This window comes from Hermetia illucens, chromosome 6 (genome assembly GCF_905115235.1).
Source record: "Hermetia illucens chromosome 6, iHerIll2.2.curated.20191125, whole genome shotgun sequence".
Taxonomy (NCBI): Eukaryota; Metazoa; Arthropoda; class Insecta; order Diptera; family Stratiomyidae; genus Hermetia; species Hermetia illucens.
In genome coordinates, this window is record NC_051854.1 from 5,381,044 (window position 1) to 5,407,098 (window position 26,055).

Here is a 26,055-nt window from a genome sequence, read left to right on the forward strand (position 1 = left end):
TTTTCTTATTTGTTGATTTTCTCCATGTTTTTTTTTAATGTACAAGAACAAATCGGAAAGCGTTTTCTTACTATTCCACAGAAAGAAAATAATAATAAAATAACACGTTTTAAAATTACTTTTCTATGCTTAAAATACTGAAAAAATTATTAACAATTGAAATTTTCCTCTATTTAGAGCACATTTTCGGTTGTTGATTGAATTGATTTGAAACGACCGACTCCCTTTTCTTTTTCATCCTACAAAAATCGCTTCATTACTGTCTCTTTTTTTCTTCTGTTCGTTTTCAAAACGAAACAGACGACACTCTCTAATAATAAAACAAAAAGTATATATTGTGTAGTTCTGTACTCAGCTGGACAGCATTACATGCTTTTGTTGGGGGCATTGAAAAGCGCGAGAGATTCTGGCGGTTAAGGACGATATTCGAGTGCATGACTCGTTTCGAGTTTACGAAGATTGTCATAACAAGATGTTGTTTTGGGGTCTCATTTGTTGTCAATTTGTACATTCAAATGCATTTTTGTCTCAATTTTCTGTCAATATCCACCACCACATGGATGTTCAAAAAAGCCGATAAGAAATTATCATTGAAGACTGCACATTTTTTCGGTGCACGCACTCATCCTATAGCTGATATTTATCAAACGAAATTCCGCCAGTATTTGATTTTGAGCCGCGAAGGACATTTGAATGATTGTCACGCAACTTAAAAGTCAATTACTTTGAATGCAGCGAATTTTTCCTAAACAACGAGAAGGATGATATTTACACAACACAAGTTCAACTTTATGCTTTCTAGATATTTATAAAGGACTAGTTTTGAGTCCCATGGACTACATCAAATGTTTCTTGAAATATTCATGTTATAATTTGGAAGAAATCTGTAACGAGTGAATTATTGTCTCACTAGAATATACGGATATAAACTAGTTCTATCGAACTAACTAATCTCGGAAAGATTCGGTGTAATCAAAGTAAGATGCTGTCGACTACAAGCTGGCTCAAATCATTGCAAAAATTCTCACAGCTCACCCATTGGCTCTCACAAAACTCCTCCGTCAACAGGACAATGCACAACGCCCCCTACTCGCATTCCATGCACGATCTTAACTCCAGCTTAAATACAAACGTTCCGTTTAACATATCTACTAAAAGTAACTTCCAAAATATCTTTTATGGCAAAAGTCATTTGTAACTATTGTTCACAGGGGAAGGAAAAACGATTGCGCTTTAAAGAACGATTTAAAGGAATTGTTGTTGTTCAAAAACTAAGTGAAAAGAAATACATAATCATATAATACACATTTCGAAAGAAAGTTTTTCTCAACATATCAACAAAAATTAATGCAAACAAACAAAACAATTGATCGACTAAAATAAGTTCTTTTTTTTCGCTTAATTGGTGACGAAGAATTTTCATTTGCGCTTAAAAAAAAAACGCGACAAAGGAAGATAGATATTTGTGTCTTACGCAGGAAATAGGGAAATAGAAACATTTGTTTCAAAACCTTACATAATAATAAAAAAAACCAGAGAAAAAATAGTTGAAAGCAAAACAGTATTATCTCCTTCATCTCTTAAACTTGCTTTTGTTTTCGTTTTAATTCAAAACAGGAATGTTGTGACGTTTTTTTTTTCCTTACAACTGTTTTCGTTTTCTTTGCTTTGTCTGAACGAATATGTTTTCTTGCTCGCAATTTCTTTTAATAATAATAATCATTATTTATATATTTCATATAATATTTCAACGACATTTTAATTATTGTTTCCATTTCCGAAAAAAAAAAGTAGATTTTTTCTTCTGATTATATTTGTGGCTTGCATTCCTTGGAACTAACCTCGGTTTCTTTGCTAAACTTTCTTCTTAATAGTATTTCCTTGTTTTTTTAAATTTCATGAATTTGTCTTGTGTGTAGTTAGGTTGGTTGATTGCTGCTAATGGTAAACTTTTAACTTTAATTCATTTGTTGTTTTTTTACTCTGCATGTGAATATTTGATTGAATTTTTTTTTTAAAAAAAAAAGAAAACATTTTAAACTTATTTTTGTAAAACATAACGTTCGATGATATAACGATGCGAATTGTTGTGGATGAAATTGTTTAGTCGGCGAATTTACGATTCACGTTGCGTCCGAACAGTGCGTTACGGATTTCAGGGATAAGTTGTTGTGAAATGAGTTCTAATCGTGATTCCAATGTGTTGGGGACCTGAAATAGAATTAAAACCATTAGGGAAAAGGGAAGTGAGTGGTGATATAAAACAATCAATTAATAGACATCGTTTTCTATAAGCTCTTCCATCCTAATTATATATTTACTCTCCTACCGGCAGACACTCATTAGAAGTACAGCCTCAAGACTGTGGCCATTTTAGAGGGAGCCATAAAATGTGGCGGATTATGAACCTTAAGGCCGACTCGACGTAGTCGTCACCAGAGGTGACACGTAACTTGTCGTGATGAGGGAGCTCAGTAAAGAGGGTCTTCGGAGAAACCAGAGATGACACCTGAAGCTAAGCGGTAATAAAAACCCCAAGCCAAGGTGTGACTACCGTGTCGAGGGATTAAGATGGGCCGTGAGAATTCTGGTTACCAGACGCCCCCAGTTTCGACTAGCCTTGTCTCGGCAAAAAGGGGCTCTACCGAGATCGACTTATTTTCCCCGGTAAAACAAAGGCCATGGCAGCCAACTATGAAGAAACTAAAAACTTAAAAAAATAAAAGAATTCATCCATCCAACCCTGAGTTCTTCGATGGAGAATCTGAGTCTAGACTCAGATTCGCCACCTATTCAAGAGGAAACCAACCCTATCGGGACCCAGTCCTAAACGGACGAGCCGAAGCAGTGCCTTTCTGTCAACATTCCTGACCCCGGGCTCCAACCGGCGCCACCTACTGAGGCAAAAGTCTTACCTACGGGTAAGCATCTGTGTTCGGACAGCAAACAAGCTTTGGGCAAAACAATGCCTCCGAACAAAAAGCCTTCGGGCAAAACACAAACCCCTAATTATGCAAACGTTGAAGGGAAAGGATCGTCTGGGGCATCGGCGGCTAAGGGCAAACCAAAGCGGTAGCGGTCTTCTGACGATCGCACCTCTTCGCCTCAAATGGCTGCAAAGAAGGCTCGGCCGGCAACGGTTAAGTCTTCACTTGCAGTCAAGGCTATCGAAGTCAATGGATGGGTCTTGTATGACGACACCAATCCTTCCGGTTACGATACAAAGTAGTGTGGGCAACTTAGGAGAGACTTTGAGTCGGTAGGTTTATACCGTAAAATATTACGGATAAACTTTGCCAACGAAAGCACAAACGAGGGGCTAAGACAGTACTGCTCCTCCTTCAACGATGTGTGGGAGGGTATTCGATTGACCCTGAAGAGGGCTTCCGAGGTATCATCGTTTAGAAAGTGCTTTCTCTCGCTTCCAGAAGAGGAGCGTAATGGTGCTGAACTCCTGGAACTACTTAGAATCCATCCAGAATAACCTCAACACCTCCACCTGGGTGCTACTAGATAACAAAGCAGGAGGAAGAGCCGATAGACCGAAAACTTTCTTCACTATTGACGTTCCTTACAAGTGTTGACTCCTAAAACCATCGAGGGGGACGTACAGCCCACGACATCTTCACCTGAACCGTAGATGAGTATGCCATATCTCTCAGATAAACTTGCAGCATTGTAAATCGCCTATAGTGCGCCGCTTATTTCCCTTATGACGTAGACGAAAATTGATAGACAAGGGGTAGCTTCCTCCAAACAACAATTTTTAGTTTCCAATGTAAATATATATTTCGGGAGCGACTTGCCCCTTTCATCAGTATAAAGCGAACGCATTCTCGACGTTTGGCTCCCTTGTGGGGGTTTCATAGCGCCTGCGATTGTGTCCAACAGCGCCGGCTAGCTCTTTGTAGACCCCAGCTTGTTATTGTCCTGTACCACTCAAATGTCACACACCTTAGTTGCGATAGAAATTGTAGGTAGGCCTTGCATCAACCAGTATGAATGCTGAGCCTGCCCTCAGCATAAACTGTGCCCATCACAGTTTGCTTAAGGAGCGCTTTTATCGTGGCCAAAGTAGAGCAGAGAAAAGCTATCATGAAACTGACCTCGCTCCAGAGAGATTGCCCCTGAATTACAAGTTGCCTTGAAATGCACATACCTTTTCAGATTACAGACTTGACAATTTTCACCGGTGGGTGAGTCATGGAAGGCGGATCGGGCGCAGGAGTGTTCTCGGAGAATCCAATTATGGAACTGGCCCGGCCCCTCGGAAAAATTACGATCATATTCCAGGCGGAGATATATGCCACTTCATTGACAGCAGAAGAATGTCTGCGACAAAACTGGAGGGATCGCACCATTCGAATCTGTTCCGGCAGTCGGGCAGCATTATCAGCACTAAACAGCAACCACATATCAAGCCAGTTGTTGTGGAGTTGTCATCAGATGCTGCTGAAACTTGGCCGACTGGACGAAACATTCCTGATGTCGGTGCCGGGGCACTCAAACAGCGCTGGTAATGAGGAGGCTGACAGACTGGGTGCAATTAACAGTATCGCACGAAATGATTATTGGAAGTCCCTGGTTTGCGCGGAAAGCAATCCAAAATCAAATCGACCACGTTTTGATTGAATTCCGCCACATTTCAGCTTGATAAATGTCAGAACATATGGAAGGGCCAATATAAACTCGGGCCACTAACTCGCTGGCATAGTGCTCCAGGCTCGAATTACAGCACCGCCTACAATCGCCTCGACAATCAGGTGAGAGTGAATACTGAAACCAGTCGCAACACAGCCCTCCGTAACACCTATGAGCAGGAAATCGATGCCGCAAAAATCACAGCTGACAGATTTCCTGGAGATAGAACATCAACAAATGATCTTAACAACTGCCTGAAGAGCGTTATCATTTATACGGCCACAAAACATACTTGGTCCCAGCGGCAAGAAAAGTCGGAACGGCTGGTTCGACGATGAATGTAAGTTAAGAACGGAACCGAAGAATGTTGCAAATCGAGTAATATTGCATTCTTAAAGAACGCGGGCACGCGGAGAAACTTATCACGAAATCGGCCGAGCGGAGAAGCGACTTCACAGAGGGAAAAAGGAAGCCTAGGAGAAAAAACAGATCTTTGAACTCGAAAAGCACAGGGAGCAAGCGCACCAAGCGCGCAAATTTTACCCAGAAGTCACCAGGATACACTTCGATGCTCATCCTGCCGAGACAAAGAGGAAAATCTGATTTCCGACGAAATGGGCATATTGGAGCGATAGGTTGAATATTTGATGGACAACCAAAATATCGGCGATTTGGAAGTCCCGCCAACTCAAGGCGACGGACACATGCTGCCACCACCAAGCAGAGAAAAAACGGTCCGTGCAATCCACCGGCTTAAAAACCACAAGTCGCCAGGAGCCGATGGAATTACAGCCGAATTGATTAAATATATGGAGGTGACCAACTCAACTTATGCTCAAGGTGTGGGACAGCGAATCATTAACTGACGACTAGCAACGAGGCAGTGTCTGTCCCATACATAAAAAGGGGGGGATATCATGCAGTGCAGCATTTATAGAGATGTCACGTTGCTGAATACCATCTATAAGATATCTTGCTAGGCCGGATAACCCCATACACCCACAATATCACTCGCCCATACCAAAGAGGCTTCACTCCAGGCAAATCAGCGACAGATCAGATTTTCTCTGCGACAAACGATGGAAAAACTGTTGGAATATGGACATCAGTTGCGCCATCTTTTCATCGACCGCCGCCTATGACAGCATAGCGTAAAACTGCACACGACCATGAGAGAATTCGGTATACCGACGACTGACTAGGCTGTCCTTACTAATGTGCAAGATAAAAGCAGCAAAATCACTATCGAGACCATTCAACATCAACAACGGTTTAAGACAAGGGGATGCCCTATCATGCGTCCTCTTTAACCTAGCCCTGGAGAAAATGATTCGCGATCCAGATGTCAATTCGAGACACACCATCCTCTTCAAGTCCAGCCAACTACTGGCCACTGCTGACGATATTGACATCATGGGAAGAACAACTCGAGATGTATAATCTACCTTCACCCAGATCGAGCAGGCGGCGCGAGATTTTGGGCAGCACATTAATTAAGGCAAGACGAAGTACATGGTGGCAACGTCAGCGCCAAAAACTAAAGAACGAACGGAGACCTGGGTCCTTAGCAAGAAAAATTGCGAACTCTTGGCCGCATTCGAGAGAAGAATCCTCCGAAGAATTTTTGGCCCCCTACATGAGGGTGGACGATTCCGTACTCTACATAACGAAGTAATCTATAAGTGATACAACGACCGTCTGGGTTGTGATAAAATCCAGCTCAACAAGTTGCGGTGCGCGGATCACCTAACCCCTATGGATGAGGATGATCCTGCCGGGAAAGTCTATAAAGGCAATATCTACGGTTTAAAAAAGAAGACGAGGCAGACCCTGCCTGAGTTGGAGCGATGGTGCAATGGCCAGACAGCTTTTAGGGATGTCGAATTGTTGGACCTTGTCGCAAAACCGGAGTGTCTTGAGTTCCTTACTAAGGCAGGCCTAGATCGGTTGTTACGCCGTTGATGATGACAATGAGACAATTTTCTAAAAAGCTATAGTTTTAGTCTACAACCGTGAAACACTTTTCAAGAGTTATTGTTCGCGACTGATTACGATGTCGACCTTTTTTTATGTCTGGCTAATAATTTTATCATAAATGTAGAATTGTAATTCTTGGAAATGCGTTATCTTTGCTAGAGATATTCCAAAGAAATTTCTCTTCAAAGATAAAAATGTAACAAACAAATCAAGCGAAGTTGTGAGGCATTAAATGTACGTAGAATTGTTAAATTCTTAATCTTATAAGCGTTAAAGCGTCAGAAGTATGATATATTACCCAAAAGAACTTTAAATAATCTCCACTCGAGATAAGATGAATTGCATGACATAATTAGAGCTCGTTAAGATTATTTAGATTACATGGATATATCGCCTAGTATGATTGAATTTGAAGAATGAAAGGATTCACCAACAATTGAGATTAGACTTTTGTCTGCTCCTTGTGTTCTAGTATAAAATTGATAGACCATGTAAATATATAGCTCGGAAATAACTTACCCCCTTCATTAATAGCTTTGTACTGATGAAGGGGGTAAGTTGCTCCCGAAATATATATTTAGATTTAGACCCACAAATTGTAGTTTGGAGGAAGCTACCCCTGGTCTATGGATTTTATGTTAAATGCTTATTTCTTTTTTTTTTCAATAGTCCAATTGGTCTTTTTTAGTCCATATTGACGGCGCGAGGGCTGAGTTGAATAACGTAAAATTTTCGGTACACCGTTAAACTTATTTTTACCCCGGGGGATGTATATTTTTAAGGTTTTGTGTAAAACAAAACCTTATTAAAATCGATTCACTGTCTCTCTGTCTGTCGGTCACACGCACTTTTCTCCAAAACGGCTAAACCGATCCGAACGGGCGGGAATTACGTAACCACACCATCGAAAACGCCCCTCTCGCAGTTTTTCCACGATCTATACAACCCCATATCGGTCGCAGATATCCTCATTTCGGATGTAATCAAAATGTTTCACGCCACCAGTCCAATGCAACATCTTCGTCTCCATTACCGCAAGACGTCGTTCATTGTCTTTTATAGTCGGCCAACACTCAGAACTATAAAGAGCGGCAGACAGGCGACATTGCGGTAAATTTTAGAATTGAGACGTGCGCTGATACGTCCATCAAAAAGAACAGCAGTTGTGGAATGCCACTTCATGCAAGTTGCATTAGTGCGTAAAGCAATTTTATTACGCAGTTCTCCATTGGCTGATAGCATTGACCCGCGATATTTAAATCGGCTAGTTCTGGGCAGGTTTACTGCTATTGCCAGAACTGAGCGATTTAAATTACTCGGGTCAATGCTATCAGCCAATTTAGAACTGCGGTATGCTCCTCACATAGGGAAAAACAAAACCTTTTATATCTGAAGCGTCAAGCTTTCGGTTTCCCGACTTGTTAGTCCATATTGGCGGCGCGGGGGCTGAGTTGATTAACGTAAAATTTTCGGAACACTGTTGAAATGATTCCTACCCCCGTGGGATGTTTGTATCTTTTTTCCCAATTGCTGCAGGCATATCACTTTTTATCCTTATTCAATATCTCGATATCAATTTGGTATAAATTTTATCAACAGTGTTACTTATAGGTGATCGGTTTTGTAACGTACTGTCTTCATTTAAAATCCCTTCAAATTATTCAGAATAAGATTTACTTTGTTTGAGTATTGGCTTTAGACCAGTTTAGTTGAAATTCATATGAACGGTTCCCAAGAACTAATTATAGGATTGCGTGACTGCTGTAAGTTACAACACATTATTCCAAATTTATCCTCGCAGCTAACGAAAAACATTGTAAACAACAAAATCAAATTTCCAAGACGTTTACAGCGTTACAAAACACAATGAGAAAATCTACATGCAATAAATTAACAAAGTTGATTTTTACGATAAGATAAAAACACGTGATAATTGAAAAATTCTCGTCAACTATGCATTCATATCCATTAGAACTCGGTCTCAGCGCAACAATGATATCATGCAAATTGTTCAGCGCTTCTTTCCGAATATCACGAGTTCAAGTGAAGAGTTACGAAAAAAAAAAATCAATGATAAATGGGAGTAAACAATTTACTATTCTATTCAAAAACGGTTCAATTCATTCGCTACTTTATATCACCGTTTGCACGTATGTAGGTAGGCGGAAAAAAATCAATCATTTCGAATGATACGTTGGGACGATAAATGGGATTAGATAAGAAAATCAGCACTCTCGGGCTAAGGCTTTCGATAAGAATTTAATCTTAGTTTCAAGATATTAATAAAACGTAATCTTGTAACATGGCTCATTAAACGTTTGAACATAGTGATGAAAACTGATTTTCAACTGATATAATGGGCGTAAGTGTGGAATGGAAATATCAACTTGTTATGACGATGTTGGTCATTCATGCAAAAATATATTTCTACAGAGAATAGAAAGCAGAAGTGTGATTTGTGAATTTCAGAGAATACGCTGCAGAGAATAAATGGGCGAATTTCGTGTCATAATCCATTAAAGTGTGGAGAGTAATTTATTCTATCATATGAAGTAGGTTTGCCACGGTATGTGTTGGAGAGTCTTTAGGTCATCACGAGAACATAAAGCTAATTCACATTATAAGGTGCAAACTTAAGGAATATTCTAATAGAAATGAATCATAAAAAGTAAAACGTATTTCATGAATATTCAACCTTGTTTTCCACTCCAACTACCCCATAAAGTCCGCTTCCATTCCTTTCATGTTCGGCAATGAATAATAAATCAGTGACGTTTTTATTTATCTTCATTAGTTACCTGGCACTCATAGTATGTCGTTAAATTTATTTTCTGGCACTATCTTTGCAATAAATATTATCCCAATATTCATATCTAAAACTAATAAACCGAAAATTCAAGCGTACTCACCCGTACACGTCCATTTAATGCAATTATTTCAATTCCTCCGCATGTATCTGGTGGTAAAACAACTTCCGTATCGATATGAATAACAACGTCGTGTCCGATATTCTTCTTGTATTCTTCGGAGATTTCCGGCAATAGGCTTTCAATCAGAGGCACATCTACTTTACGACAACGTAAAGTGACATTTGTTTCCATTGTTTGATAAAGGGCTTGAATGATAAGCTGATGCAGGATCTTTCGGTATTCATTTTCGTTCTTTGTAACATCACCGAGACGTCGTCGTGCCTCTTCGAGTACGTTACGAACGTGATCTTCGCGGACTTTCAGCACCTGTACAAGGGCAAGAAATAATACATCAGGACTGCGCAAACTCAATACGTAATACAATATAATAACTCACCTTCAATCGAGCTTGATTCAACATATTTGATGATTGAATTTTCTTTTGCAGCTCAACCTGTTTCTCTTTTTTCTCAAAAAATTCCATGATCTTGAGACGTTGCTGTTGAACCAAACGACCCTTTTCAATGTTGAATTCTTCCTCGGCTTTGGCATCAATTTCTTCGGCTTTTTCATTGGCCTCTTGCTCAATGAATGCCATCATATGTTTGATCTTGAAAAATAATAATTACACACACATTAGAATGCATACATGATTGTTATAATTGCTCATTTAATTGATATGTTTCCGCTATTTAATGAACAGTTTATATTTTTGTATATGCCTGAATGATTTTGTGGATGTGATTGGACTTTTAATGGATTGCATTTGTGTGTCGCTTACCTGCACATGTTTTTATTTTTAGTTAGACTAAAAACAAAATGTATCAAGATTCGAGAAACATTCAAGATCCGGCCGAACTTTTCTAGATTCAACTGGAAATTATTATTGGAAAGCGTCGTCTTGAAGGGATCGTATTAACATCATACGATTGACCGAAAACATTCTTCGGCAACGACGTACATAATTAGAAACATCACAATAATTGGTTTGTTGCTTTGAATTTCGTCGATCTAAGGCTTTCTTTCTGTGGTCAATAATAAACACGATGTCGCCCGTATTCCGGACATTTTTATGAGTTGTTTTGCTTTCAAAACTTTGATCTACCGAATCAAATGAAGCTTATTGGATAGAAATGTTTGCTTTTATTGTTCCCGCATAGTCCAATGAATGTATGCGCTATTGTATGGCACATTCCTTGAGCTGAGCACGCATGAATAGTAAGCATCGAATTAAGATTCAATGCGCGGAATGGTACCAACTGAATTTTATAATGGTGGTGAAATGCGAATGATTTCGCAAGAAATCATGCTTTTTGGCCGATTATACATAAAATTAGGCAGCTGATAATACCCAGGAAATCGAGCACCGATGACTTCGGACCGTAGCGCCATAGAAGGGGAGGAGTTGATCGTATCAAAACTCCAAGAAAATTATCATTCATTGTCAATTTAATTTGCTCTGAAGGTCTGAAATTCGAAAGCACTTATCCAAATACAAAAACCAAGTCTGCTTATTATCAAAATACCAACTAATTACTTCTATCATCAATCAGCGTAACGATTTTTAAATTGAAGCGGGGGACAAGACCGTCGAATTTATCGATAAATTATAATCAATATCATAAAATCGCCTCGGTAATAACAGAAGTACGAACACCACCAAAAAATGCATTTCGATAACAATTTTATAGTATGTTCCGTGCGTTGAATGTGATTCTATTTTATATAAATTGGAACCAGCGTTTGATTCAATTCAAACCGAGACTATTTATCAGATCAACAGACTTCCTCTCATGTCTTTTGAGATGGTGGCCGAAAAAGCCATGATCTCATATGAAATGATTGCGTATTTTCGTTCAAGGGACGTATCCCTCATTGAAAAATTTAATTCGTTACACGATAAGAAGCTATACTCGCAGACCATTAGCGGCGCTCTGGTGAAATATTTTCTTTCTATTTAGCGCAATACGAAATATCATCGTACATGATATGTAGTTGTGGATATGCTAATTGAGTTGGAGATTGTGCTAATAGACATTTGATTATAATCAGTCAAGGTTAAGGAAATAGAAACTATGAGAAAACTTTTTATGTTAACCAAAAACCGTTGTTGCCAAGTGAATTTAATTTTAAAATTTCAAGAGAAGTGTACTTTTAAGATCGCTTCCGACCATGGCTATCCATCCTCGCAACAATACACGATTTATTGGTGGACAAAAAACAAAGGCTATTTCTGTTTATTCAACTCTTTTTACTGTAAAAGACTGATTTTGCCAGTACTCATGTATTCATTGGAAATTTGGCTCAAAAGCAAAAAGGATTGCGAACTCTTATTCGCGTGCAAGAGGAATCTTCAGCACCTTTAAAGAGAGGATGAGTGAATCCGACACCTCTACAACAATGACATTTTTAAGCGTATCAACCATGGATAAAATCAGGCTTAGAAGGCTGTCCTGACCCTTGATCCAAATGGACGAAGGAGACCCTGCCCAGATGTTTGCCCAGTAAGAGACGAAAAGATAGGCTGGGCCTGTGTTCGAAGTAACGAACTGAAAGGCCTGGATACTGGGATGTCGGAAAATTTCGCGGGCCTAGATCGGACACCGAAGCTTGCCCATTTATAATGATTGATTCAATGCGAGTTTCTGAAATACACCTTTCGTGATCATTTTTTTCGTCATTTTTTCCCCAATAAGCGCACAACTGTTTACGAACTTGAGTAAGAAACTCCAAATTCGCAAGGACCTGAGGCATTTCAAGGAAAAATCATTTAACATAACTTTAACCACACAGCTCCAAGATTAAAAGTAAAAATTGAATACTCGCTCCGAAATGCGCGACTAAATAGAGCCACCGAGGTGGTCATTCAAAAAAAAGAACGCCTTTCGGGATTATGCTCCTTCAAACGAAGAGCTTCTAGGGATTTGTTGCGGTCTAGCAGGCACCGCTGTCCTCCTGTTGACATGACATGTTTAGCGTGCAATGTTCACTGAACAGTGGAAAAAAGCATGAACCAACTCATTCATTCATCGTATAAAGCGTTTCTTGAATGATTTGAAGATGTTCGCTTTCGCTCGTCTCACTATCTTCATGTTTCGTTATTTTCATGTGATCGTATTCAGTGGCTATGTTTACTTGCTTGGTCTTAGATGACTTCACTAACCAACTGTACTTTCAAGCAGATCCTCCTTACGAATTAATCAGGGACTGACGACGACTGCACTTCTAAGCACTTTACTTGTTTATATGACCTTCAGGTGTGATTCTTTGCCATAACCCCAGAGCTGGATGCCGTACGTCTATATGGGTCTTGGGATCTGCTTTTAAATTAGCAGCTTATTGTCGGTGGTGAGTTGGGAATTCCTCCCCAATAGCCAGTACATCTGTCTGTGTCTCGTCCTTCTTTCTTAGGATGTGTCTTTTCCAGTTGAGCTTAGTATCGAGGGTTATTCTTAAATGTTTGACCTCACTCGCCTGTTGCACATCTTGCCCGTTTATGATGACTTTCACTGGATTCTCTTTTTTTGTTTGTCAAGTTAATGTACGTTGATTGTCAAGTTAATGTACGTTGATGCCAGCATCATCAACCGCGCAACAACCGGTATCCAGTCTAGGCCTGACTTAATAAAGAAATCCAGACACCCCGATTTTGCACCAAGGTCCAAAAATTCGAGATCCCCCCGCTCCATCTCAGGCAGATTCTGCCTCTTCTTTTTTTCTACCAAAGATATTGCCCTTATAGACTTTCCGGGCTGGATCATCCTCATCCATATGGATTAGATGACGCACCCACCGCAACCTGTTGAGCCGGATCTCATCCAAAACCGTGGTATCGTTCATAGCTTTCGTCGTTATGTAGGATACATTGATTTGCTTTCGTTTATTTTTTTTTCCATTTCTTGGTGTCAATATCTTTTTGCTTCTTCCGTAGTTTTACCCGTGATTTGACTAGGTGATGATCTCTTTCGAGATCGATGCCAACGCCTCTTTTGTTGCACATACCCGGAAGCCAGCACCTAAATCTACAGCTGATCGCAATGAGTCAATCTCATTACCCGTAGGATGCCGGTTAGTTGAAAACTCTTACTTATCATTATCTTTACCGTAAGAGGTAGAGGAGTGCTCTCCAAAGTCCTACCATCTAACCTCATATAACGCCAGAATGTCAACCTTACGAGGATAACATTAGAACTCTCACTCAAAATTGAGAAAATAAGCATTCTAAAGGTCCCTAATGCCGTTTTCGAGTAGCATGATCACATTTCAAAAACCAATTCGTACCTTAATACAATAGCCAAAGGTCGTTATGGGTAATTCAATCCAAATCTAAGGCATGGATAACGTTTCGCTAACAGCAGCCCAGTATTGGCCGATAATTGAATATTCTTTGAAAAAACCATACTGATTTCACTTTCTTCCACGTCCTTTCGCGTGAAGTGGAACTTCGGTCATACAGAGAAAGTTTGTACCAGTGCGAATAACAAAACCAATTACTGCAGAGAATGCGAGGCCGAAAGCCACATCAGTATAAAATTGTACGCTATGCCAAGGGTAACAGGGTATGGACCAGCGACTCATTTCAGGAAGCAGCAAATACACGAAGTATAGGAGAGCCCTTAAGCAAACCGTAGATAAGCTTGACGCAAATCAATCTCAACTACAACGAAACGGTACAAAACTTAACCTCGAAAACCATCTGCTAGAAACACAATGATGTGGGCATAACTAGCGGTGTTTTTGTTGATGCATTAACAGCTCCAGATCGCCTTTTCTGTTACCCTGGAAATTTAGAAGTGCAACTATCATAACACCAACGTCATGTTGAGTTGTTCCGCGTTTATGTTTTCTCTTTATTGTTAAATGTGAACAGCACAATGAAATTGGTCACCAACGTTATTCGAAGCCTCTTAGCCTTCTTTATGACCTGTCTCCGCGGTGGCACAAGACTCTGTACCGGTAAATGTCTTAATTAGATGCAAGAATTGGCAGAAAATAGGTCAAATGGCGGAGAGCAGTGAAGGCGGAATGTAGACTTGTTGCGAAAATCCGGACGAATTTAAAGCACATTTTCGCCAAACTGACAGCGATGGTGCGCAGGTGCGGTTGACGTACTATATCTTATTTAGGGGATAATGGCAATCATATACTCACAGTAGTCATTAGGCAATTGGCATGGAAATCAAAAAGAGGCTGAGCTTGTTTGAAGAGGGAAGGTTTTTAAGCAGACAAGCTGAGGATATATCCCTAAATGAAAGGGCCTTGGAAATGGTCACCAAATTACTCAAGGGGTCAGAATAGTATTCTACCATATCCAGGAAACCAGCGATCCCTAACAGGCAAACCAAATTCTGTGGAACAATCAAATCAGAATGCTTCCGGCCGGACTAGAGGCTCAAAGTAGAAACCGGTAGAAACAATTTAAAGCAAGTATATAAGTAATTTTCTTACTTCCGCGACTAAAAAGGCAGCTCAAAGTATGTCGGATCGACTCCACCAAGGCGGTTCAAGCGGCAAAGACAAAGTCTTTCAACAGTGTTCCGGAAACCGACTTCCAGCGGGCCTTTGACGAGTGGCAGACGCGCCGAATTAACTGTATCGAGACAGGAGGAATGTATTTTGAAGATTATTAAGTAATTGCAATGATACCTGGAATAAATTTTAATTTTTGGAACCTGTCCCAATACTTATTGAACGGTCCCTGCATTTGCATTTGTTTCCGCTTTCTCGTTTTCTTATATAGGATTTTTTCTCACCCCTACGAGGACCGGCTGATAAATTCGCGGCCTAAGGTATTTAACAAAAGAAAAGGTTGATGTCATGTTCTTTACTTTTCAATGTAATCCCCCTCAAATGAAATACACTTTTCATATCGTGAATATAATGCCTTTATGCCACTGAAAAAAATATTCTTTAAACTTGTTTTCAAAATAATGTTCTACGGACGCCTTCATTTCGCTGTCGTTGGAAAATCGTTCGTCCTCGTAACTTTTAAATTCGAAAAAAGGAAAAAGTCGCTGGGAGCCAAATCCGGACTGTAGGGTGGGTGGTCAAATTTTGTGCATCCCGTATTTTTTAAGGGATTCCTCGCAACCTGAGCCAACTTCTCATGTCTCTTCTTTAGGACTACCTCACGTGCCTGATCCAGTAAATTGGCGTAGTACTGGCCATGCATTATAGTCCCTTTAGGCAAGTAATCAATTAGTGAAATTCCCTCGCTGTGCCAGAAAATGATTTCCACTTTGAACTTCTTTGGTGGCTTTTCTTCCTTTTTATCCACTGCATCGACTCTCATTTGAACACCGTATCATATTGACGAATCCAACTTTCATCAACTGTCACAATACGGCTGTTAATCTGCAGTTGTTCCACTATCTGCCACAATTTAATTCTTCGGTCGACGAGGGTCGTTCTCCACAAGATTTTCTTCTCTGTTGAAATAGTCGAGCCTAATTTTTTGTTATTGCGTATGAATGTGTAAAATCCCCAAGAACCGGTGACATTTCTTCCAAAAATTGTTTCGGTGTTGTTTCTCTTTTAACAAGAAATTTGGTCAGAGCGCGCTGCTCCAAATTGCGAACATTCCGAGTTTCCGTTGACATTGTGCTTTGCTTCTACCAGAAATAAGTACAAATGAACCAATTGAAGGAAAGGTGGTGGTATTTACACTAATAATAGTTCATGTAACTAGTGTTATCAGTAACAAGTTGATAAGTCATCGCTAACTACCTGACCCGCGAACTTATCAACCGCCCCTCGTATGTAGCGCTTGGCAGTAGGAACGTCCATGTAGAATTACTCGATTTTATCAGTAGTATTTCAGAAAAAGTGAACTGCAAATTCGGCCAGAGTAGAGAAAAACAGCAGGGAAGTCTTCCTTGCCAATTAGTGCTGCCCAACATTGAATGGATGTGGTCTCAGCGCCTGACAGTTTTTCTTAAAATTCTGACTCAAATCATGAACAAAATCACAATAATGAGCATTCGACCTCTCACAATAATATCTGATAGCAGCGATTATTCATTTTTAGGGAAATACGCTGCATTCAAGGAACCATCACTAAACATGAATTCTCAATCGTAACAATGACAATGACGACAAATCAAGTTTATTAGTGAAACCTTATCTGCTTACTCTTGCTAACACTGTCACTTAATCTTTAGGATCGAATGATAGCATATGGGATTTCCACAATGGCTTTTTCTAAAGAATACAATACGCCGCAATTTAATTTCCATACATCCCCATTTTTACATAACTCTGATATCAACATTCAAATTTCGAAGTACATTTCTTTTGAGGTAGAGAGCAAAAGTTTCTAAGCTCCTGAATAAAAAAATTACCAAAATAAATTTATCAGGGCAAAACCAAAATAGAAAATCTTGTGACAATCTGTATACCCGCACCTCTACTTGATCCTCAGTGACATTACCACAAGAAATACCATTGCATGAGAATCCGCAAGAGGAGGTAGGAAAATTAAAGATGATTTTTATGGATGTACTATCTCTGAGAAAATATACAGAGTACTTGAGTACTTCTTTATAAACTTCAAGTACTATCCCGAAAAGAATAAAAGGAAAACTTAAAACGGACAATCAAATAGGGGGGAAAGCCGTATAGACAACGTTCTATATAAATCCCTTACTTTCCACAAAGAACATCCGCAATCTCCTTTAAATTTCACGCAAATTTATGTCACTCTACGCACGGGATTTCATAGTTCCCATATGCCCACCAATTTTTCTTTCAATCGATGTAGCTGTTTCAGAGAAAAGTGTGTGTGACAGACGGTTTTAATCAAGTTTTGGTATCCACAAAACCTTAAAAATATCTCAACGAATTTCGTTGAAAAGTACCCAGAGAATTAATTACTATTAGTTACGTTTTTTACATCACTAACTTTCCTCAAGGTCCCTTATATCTCACTGACAGTATCGTGATAAGCATGGAAGGGGAAAACAAAAATATTCCGAAATTAAGAGCGAAATTTGCAAAAGTATTCATAGACAAACAGTTGACGTCGAGGTAAATATAGTGGATTCATCACAACTGATTAAACAATTTAAGAATCAAATTATACTCAAATAAACGAATTTATTTAGGTAAATATTAACAAAGCACAAATGTTGTTGGTATTGGCAATTTGTAATTTACCGAGTCTGTGAAGGTTTTTTTAAAAAATCTTGTCATTCTATGATTAGGTAGCAACATACCTAATTATTATGAAAAAAATTGTTTACAGCCGATGGTTAATTCAGTTTATTTCAGTAGTGCATGATGATTGTTACAATCAACCAAATTAACAAATAATAAGTTTGGCTTGCATTATATGGCGAACGTAAAATCGGGTGTCAAATTCCTTTAAAAAAGGGAGACTACTTTATCAAAAGCACTGGATAATGAGTCTGTTGGATCAATTTGGACTTTGAACCTAGAAAACCAAATCGAAGTTACTCAAAAGACAAAGTGATGATCATTGTTTTTTCTTCGAGATTCGTGGTTCAATGCATCACTGATTCATTCGCTGGGGACTATAAGTCTATAATATTTCAGAAACGTGTCGAGTGGCGAGTGTTGCGGGAGTTGTTAGGAACGAAAAACATTAATATCTCAACTCTGCCAGAAATTCGACAAGGTTGTAACAAAAGTTGCAACATACAACCTAAACGCAATTGGAACTGATGTAAACCATTCTACTTGAGTAGTCAACGCACTCAATATTGAGTCAGATTACCATCGGTAAGGGAGCCTGAAATGCCGTCAAAGAAATCGAGGGATTTTATAACCGCCTCATGAAGATCACTATCGTTTCAGCCGATAGCACGATTCATTTTTTGCCGTCTATGCGTCATAGGCAAGTCGACTCGACGTCAAGAAAAGCGCTTTCTGGTAATTACTTAACGCAAAGAACTGTTACATGCCTATCGACTGTTATAAAGTTTTATAAATATGATGACTTTGTTTTCGAAGAAATATGCGAGTGTGTGCATAAGTTCTTTCGATTTTGCCAAGCCTTGTAAGTGATGTTAATGGCATTGAAGGAGGATAAGAGATTCAACGTTCATCGTGCCACTAAGAAAGCAAAATATGTTATGAAACTTGATTCCTGAATCCTCACGAGTTATCCCTCAAGAACAAGGAAGACCGCCTGAAAAATTGCGTTTCACACCTGAATAGACAAAAATCGGACGAATTTCTTCCCTATTGGATCACTGAGGATTTGGATATTGGATGAGAGGTGGGTTCTTTACAAAAATGTTAAACGTCACAGCTAGAGCGCCTCGAAGTTAAATGAAAAACGAACAGCCCTGGTGAATTGATATAACGCTATATCTCACCATGGCAACGCTAGGCATCACTCAGAGAAAAGCTGCGGAGTTAGGTTGACAGCAGTTTATCAAACTCTCGAACTCTTCTGACCATGCCCCTCCAGATTTTCACCTGTTCCGCTCCAAAATCGGACTTACAGATTTCTTCTCATCTAAGTCATGTACATTTTACAAAAAGGGGATTTTATTATTACTAAAGAAAGGAAACCATGTTTTAGATTAAAAATTGATCATGATAACAGAAAAAGTGCCGATACCGTCTAAATCTCAAGTCCTTCATGGTCAACCAGTAAATAAAAAATTTTCATTTCAAATAATCATTAGCTAAAGATAGGATGTCCAGACTGGCCATAGGGCATCTCCTTGAAGTCAAGTCAGCTTCGGTGGGTCCATTTTACGAAACACTGCCCTATAATCTAGTGATCTATTAGAGGTAGACCAATAGCATTTTCTGAAATTCAAATCAAGGGAAGCTTCTTAATATCACGACATATCCATCAGAATTCACTGTGGCAATTTGATAATCCTACTAGAAGCAATATGGGCTAATGAACGTCCCCATTCTATTTTTTTGCCCATCAAGACAGAAATGGACGCTTTTTGAATTTTTCTTGAATCGGCTAGGATCCAATAGTGGACCAAGAAATGTAAAGAACCTCCATCAGATGATTGTCGTAACGTTTGCCACCTGAGTGTTATCAGTTATTGTTTCCAAAATCGTTTCAACAAAAGTAAATCGTGCCAGAAGATGGACAGCTCCAAGTGCAGAATAAGTCCGCAAATTGAGCCTCAATGTTCCAAGCAATGGAACGCGGAGAAGATGAAGGATGAGAGCTACTTTTAATGATGTGACCTACGTTTGGCGTCTTCTGGGTGTTCTCAAATGACGGGAATCACTATGTGTTCGCAGAACAACATCATCCTTTCTTAAAAACGTTTTTATAGGAAAAGCACGATATACTGCATTACACTGATCCATGATTACTTAAATGGGAACAGCTGACGAACAGAAACTCTCACCTTCCGCCTTTATTCGCCCGTTCCATTCCCAACCACCCTTTCTTAATCTATCAGCTACTTCTGCAGCACCTATCGTTGTAAGATACCTAAAAGGTCGGCGAAAAGGCATATAACAGCCAGCGCTACGGGGTAAAATTTCGGCACACAAACTAAAGATAGTGCGCGTATCGTCCACTTTATTAACAATCATTACAAGTTTCTTTAAATAGTTTAAATAAACAGTTTTCACATTTTACTAAATTTTATAGCGACAACAGTAAGATGCAAATCCACTATATACTTATCAGATATCTTCACTTTTTCGCTGTCACTGAAAGTCGTGCCTCACGATATCACCGCATCTGAACATCGCCCGTGATTATTGCCTTACGAATCAAATCACTTTTGGGGCCAAAATTCGCGTTTGGAAAAGCATGCAATCCAACTGGTAAAGTATGACAAGCGATCTGGAACAACGATAACCAAAAGAAGGTCCCAAAAAAGCGACTCTACCACAAATTGCTTGACGATAATTCGCTTCCCATACACTTGTCTATAATAATAAAAGCGACTGCTAGCGAAAGGGCCTCGCCTGAAGAGAGGGGAAGGAAAGAGGGATTCCTCCAGGGCCCGGAATAGAAATTTCAATGAAAACGGGGATATCGGGGGAGCTTTAAATTTTTAAAATTTTTACGGGACAAAGAAGATGGCACCCGCTGCATTTGTAATAGAAATTTTTCAGTTTGGTGCTAAAATCAACCGTAGAGGGCGGCGATCCAAATAATATGGCAATGTTACTTTGAAAATTTCCTATTGATTGTTTGTAACTGGTTGCCTTGCCAATACACAATACATTAACAGAACGCACTGCGATCTTGACTCGTTCTCAAACCGGATAATTCATTTTTATTCTGCTTTCTAAGATTTTGCTAAAAAATCGATTCACTGTTTGTTACACGCACTTTTCTTAGAAAATACTGTACCAATTGGCACGAAATTTTGTGGGAAGGTAGGAGCTGTGAACCCCCACGCTCGCGGGATAATACATTACCGCAAGTTGAACTTAAGGAGGGGTCCTCATATACTCAAAATTGTGGCGCAAAATTTTTTCCCCGAATATAGTCAAGGGAGGTAAGGTCTCGATTAGTATTTTTTGAAGCAGAAATTAGTTTTGGCATTTATGGCAAAGGGGAGGAGTACGGGGATCCCAAATGGGACAATTACTTTAAGGACACGTCAACATAATCTCATTACAATATGAAACTAATCGGGAAACCGGAAGCTGGACGCTTCAGGTATTAAAGGTTTTGTGTGTCTCCTTTATGAAAACATTTGAGTGGGTTACTAAAAATTATAGTATTATACCATTATCAACTTAATTTCAGCAGATATAGTTATGGATCTTGGATCTCGGAGCATAGACATCATATAGTGACAGCTTCTTGATTTTTTTCAGATTTTCGGTATTTTCTGAGAATGGGCCCGTGAAAGAAATCGGCTTCGGAAAGTGCTAACCGAGACCTTTCATTCGATACTAGACATGCCTATATTTGAAAAAAAAACTTCAGGCTCCTTTGCGTGTATAGGTACCCCTCCTCCCCCTCCCTAAAATTCGACGTAGAATAATGTAGCTCACTATATGGGCGAGTTCTCACCTTTTCACCAAGGTAAATCGTTGAAATTAACATGAAGTCAAGTCGGATTTGTCAAAAACTGTCACACTATTGACATGGCATACTTGATGAGCGGCCGCTAATGGTGAAAAATGACCCTTGATATAGATAAAATGCTTTAGAGCTTGTCACACCGACTGATCTAGTATTAACATCTACTGCCATAGGAAATTAACCTCCAGATCAAATTGCTCTACCATGATCTAAAGAGCAGAGATCTAATTATGCCGAAAACATCAAATCCGGTCCACATCTTTACAGAAACCAAGCGCTCTTGCCTCACCTATTCGTTCTCATCCTGAACTCTGCACTCGAGACATCCAACGTCCAATGTCCTAAACACTGTTCTGTGCAGATCACATGTTTCTAATGTTGAGCAACTCATCCCGACCTGTTGTTCCTTTTGAGGAATATAGGACACCCCCCATGATCTTAGGTCTCAACGAGACTGAACCTCAGTGTCATTATCATCACACTTAATGCTGTGCAAGTGATAAGCCTACAGCAGCGAGACAGCATAAATATGAACATAAACATCGAAGACGACCGGGATTCTAATTTGGGATAACGACTACCGTATCCGTAATACAGCATGATCTGCCATTAAATCTGCACAAAACAGAGTTTGTTATTATCCCGCAAAGACAAATTGAGCATTTTAAGTTCCTCAAATCTAAACTCTCAGCGAATGGAGGACGGCACCGTGAAAATATTTCGCGTATCAACGCAAGACACGCTTCGCAACTGGCATCCTTTGCGATCAATCTGCTAACTAACACCCTAAACTTCTTAAAATCTACCGCAGCGCAGTCTGCCTTGTCTCCATTTATAGTTCCTAGTGATAGGCAGCCACCAAAGACAACGAACACCACCTCAAGTTTATTAGGATGAACATGACGACATAACTCGCTTATAATCGCGTCCGAAATGAGGACAACTGCGACTGGCGTGGTATGGAAGAGCTGCGAAGATGTGCCTTCTATGGAACGGCCATGCCATTCGCGATGATGACAACTTGCTAATTGAAATGGAACTGAAAATCGAAGTTGATAGGAAAGAATCCATAGATCACCCGAAACAGCGAAGGCTAGTCGGGCTAGATGACAGACAAGCCCACAATCGACAGATTCAAACAAGACGAGCCCACTGCGAAGAAGGAGAAAGGCAGTGGAGCCCACTCCTCTGGCCATGCCAACAAATGTGTCGTCTAAGGGCCGATGGAGATCAATTGAGGATGAATCCAAGTTTATCACGAAATTTTGGAGAGAATTGGAGTATGTGTGTATGCTCTATCCACAATTACGGGTTCGTTTTTCTCAGACTACCTTGTTGCATTGAAATCTGATGTAACAAGATAAGGTTGACATGGAACTGGTCATTTTAAGGTGGACAACTTTTTGTACGAAAATCCAATCTTCATTTTGGTGGCAGTCGTCCCAAGAGAGGAAATTTAGTATTTTTGGTGATTATTTGACGTGAAACAAATGGCTCAAGGACGACTAGGAAACCTCGAAGGGAGAGTACAAACCTTAATCCTAGAAGGTCAATGAACTATGAATAAACCTCATCGAAATGTTTTTGTCTCGCCGTTTCCCGTAGTAATAATCCTCTGTTTACAAAACTAAGTCTATATTCAGCCTGTTCTGTGTTATTTTTAGCCCTACAGCCAAGCACGCTACAACCCAAACGTACTAAAAATGATTTACCGACAGACGCGCTGATCCATCTAAAAATATTCCTTCCAAAACCCATTTATGATTCCTCGAATTAAAAATTAATCAGTCAACCGTTCGTTACGTAACCCCATCTCAGTATGACGGTAGTTACCCAGGCCAGCCTAAACCCGATAAAAAGCCTCGAGACAACCTCTCGCAGCTGAACAATTGCCCCGCCGCGCTCGCCATGGCTAAGCAACACTCGCACGTTCAAGGTATCAGCGGCCTATGTACGATTACTACGGCGACATGGCGTAAATGAACTGTCAAGTCATGTGACATTTACTTTACAACTCCAGTTACGATTCCTGCTCCACAAATGCATTTTCCATCAACGGTGGGCGCGGAAAATACCTGTAACTTGGTTCTCTTCGCCTTGGCTGCAGCCCGAGACCGAATCTCGGCCTGCTCCACTTTGGTCAAGTGATGCATTATTTATTCACATGACAGGCATGGGATCTTATGACCCGCAAAAAACCCACAAGTCGTCGCCACCGTCTCATCACCTGTCAACTCGGACCCCTGCGCGGGGGGTGCGATTGCACGGAAAATAGCCACTTTTCATGCAAAATTCACATCCACAATTCATCAGTTCAGCCGACTTCCGAATTATTAATAGAATTGCAATAGAATTTGGCGCATTCGCCACTAACTCACCTGTTTTTGTACATCTGCATCGCTTAGAGCCATTTTTGCAGATTTCCTGGGACTTCACGACGACGAGGAAAATAGAATATCAAACTTCAACACACTGCGAAGAAAAGAAAAAGAAATCTAATTGGAAATTCCAGCGATTTTTCTTCTAAACTTTTAACTCGACATTCAAGTGTAATTTCACTTTATTCAAGACACTGTATTTTTTTACTTGACCAACAAGAAAAGAGCAGAAAATCGACACTTACGGGAGCGATTCCGTCTACGCCTACTCCGTCCACTTCAAGATACGAGAAATTCCACTCCGTCGCCGTCGTCGTCGAGGTTCAATGAGAATTTTTTTTCACTTTGGGCAAAAAACGATCATATGATTGGGGAAATTTATGATAATTGAGGCGATGTACTGAACGAGTCAAAGTTTTGTGTTGGGGAATTTTAGAGTGATTGGAGGGAGATAATTTGAAATGTTTAAGTTGAGACTATTCCAATTGGATTGGATTAGTTTTGCGAAAATTGAACGTTTTTCGAGATAGAATCGTTTTTAGATGAAAAATTCAAAGCAAATTATTAAAATGTTCATGCTATTAATCTACATAGCTAAAAACGAAAATGCATAGAAGGTTAATATTTATTTAATTTCTTGAACTACCAAAACAAATGGAAATCAACATTTTCCATTCGAAAGTGATCGGATGGAGTTTTAATAACCCTCGAAATTTAATAAACATCGAGCTAACATACGACATTAGAGATACTTTTCACACAATAATCAACGTCTAGCAACCAAGGCTAGAAATCCATCAAAAGACATGAAATGGTGCCTACAATTGAATTGTGTGTGAGTTCCCATAGTTCCTAGCATAGCAGAATCAGCAACGTAATCCAAAACCCAACCTTGGAGATGGGTAGTAGTTATCGTCGTTGTCGAAGCTCTACAGTCCATTCCGGGCGTTGGCCTTCAGGATGTCCAAGATCGATCGCGTCCTCCCATTTTGAAATCCAAGCAGTGATGCGCTGTCTTCTTCAACAGAATTTGCTCAACGTTTACAGGGTTTCTCATCCGACTTTCATCCTTCTGTTCTCCGTTCGAATACCCTTTTAGATACCCGGGTGAACGTGGCTAGTTAAGTCCAATTGCTTTAACATGAGTTCCTGCCGTTTAAACCTAACCCCATGGTCTTTTTGAGACACGGATTGATTTTGTAACTACAATCAGAACCCCGTTATGACAAGCCCGTGCTAGGTTATATTGAGTAAATACTCAGTATTCATATTGGTGGACGCAAAACCTACCTGAAATCTCTATCGAACTAAGGCGTATGGCGCCCCGGTTGTAAGTGTCCACGATGTAGTTGTAACCACAACCCCAAAAAAATCCCATTAAGTGATCAACCGCAAATAACAAGGTCTAAAGTACATGCCTCAAGAATTCTCTTAAAACATGAACTCGTAGAGCTATCCCGGTTCCCATGGTATCAGATAACCATTGATGACGCTTTGGGGTAGAAGCCACTTCAGATGAGTCCCTGCGGAGACTTGAGTCTGATCAACAAGGCCTTGGAACATTCATCTACTGGAATACGACCAGGAAATCAATGTGAATACAGCGCTTCCCGGTACTACCACGTGGAGGTACTTTCTGGCGACTTGACGTTGATTCAGTTAACGAAGTTACTACCCCATCTACCTCTTCCCCACCTCAGAGTACTTTTGAACTTGGCAAGTCCATTGCAATTTCCGAAGTTTAATTCTTTTGGAACTTTCAGGCTCGTCAAATATTTGGTACAACTCGTGGCTGTATCTGATTCGTTTAGCTTCTGTCATTCTCCTCGGCACTTTCCTCTCGAAAGTATTTTAGGGTCCACGCTTTACATGCGTAATATAGCACAGGAATTGTTATCGATTTGTAAACTCGGAGCTTTGCTTCCCTGTGTATGCGGCTGGATTTTAAAATCCCAACGACTGAGTACAAGACTCTATTTGGGAGTTGAATTCATGGTTTTGACAGGCTTCCACATTCCGTCAATTGCACACCTAAGTATATCGAGTTGTCTATATTTTTCAAGTTGTATTCCTCAATTGTTATATTTTGTCTGATAGGCACCTTTTGTCTCGTCTACATCGCCTTGTTTTCATTACTTCGTAGACCAACTCCACT

General features: G+C 39.9%; 1 protein-coding gene across 1 annotated transcript; it reads right to left on the reverse strand.

Moving 5' to 3' along the window:
* Positions 1-24,274, reverse strand: LOC119660588 (V-type proton ATPase subunit E). The gene is made up of 5 exons (XM_038069257.1): positions 24,146-24,274; positions 23,901-23,994; positions 9,925-10,137; positions 9,528-9,854; positions 1-2,211 (listed from the first exon to the last, which is right to left on the reverse strand). Exons 2-5 carry the CDS (start codon positions 23,931-23,933, stop codon positions 2,104-2,106), a joined length of 681 nt encoding a protein of 226 aa, XP_037925185.1. The 5' UTR covers positions 23,934-23,994; positions 24,146-24,274; the 3' UTR covers positions 1-2,103.
* Between the last annotated feature and the right edge of the window lie 1,781 nt (positions 24,275-26,055).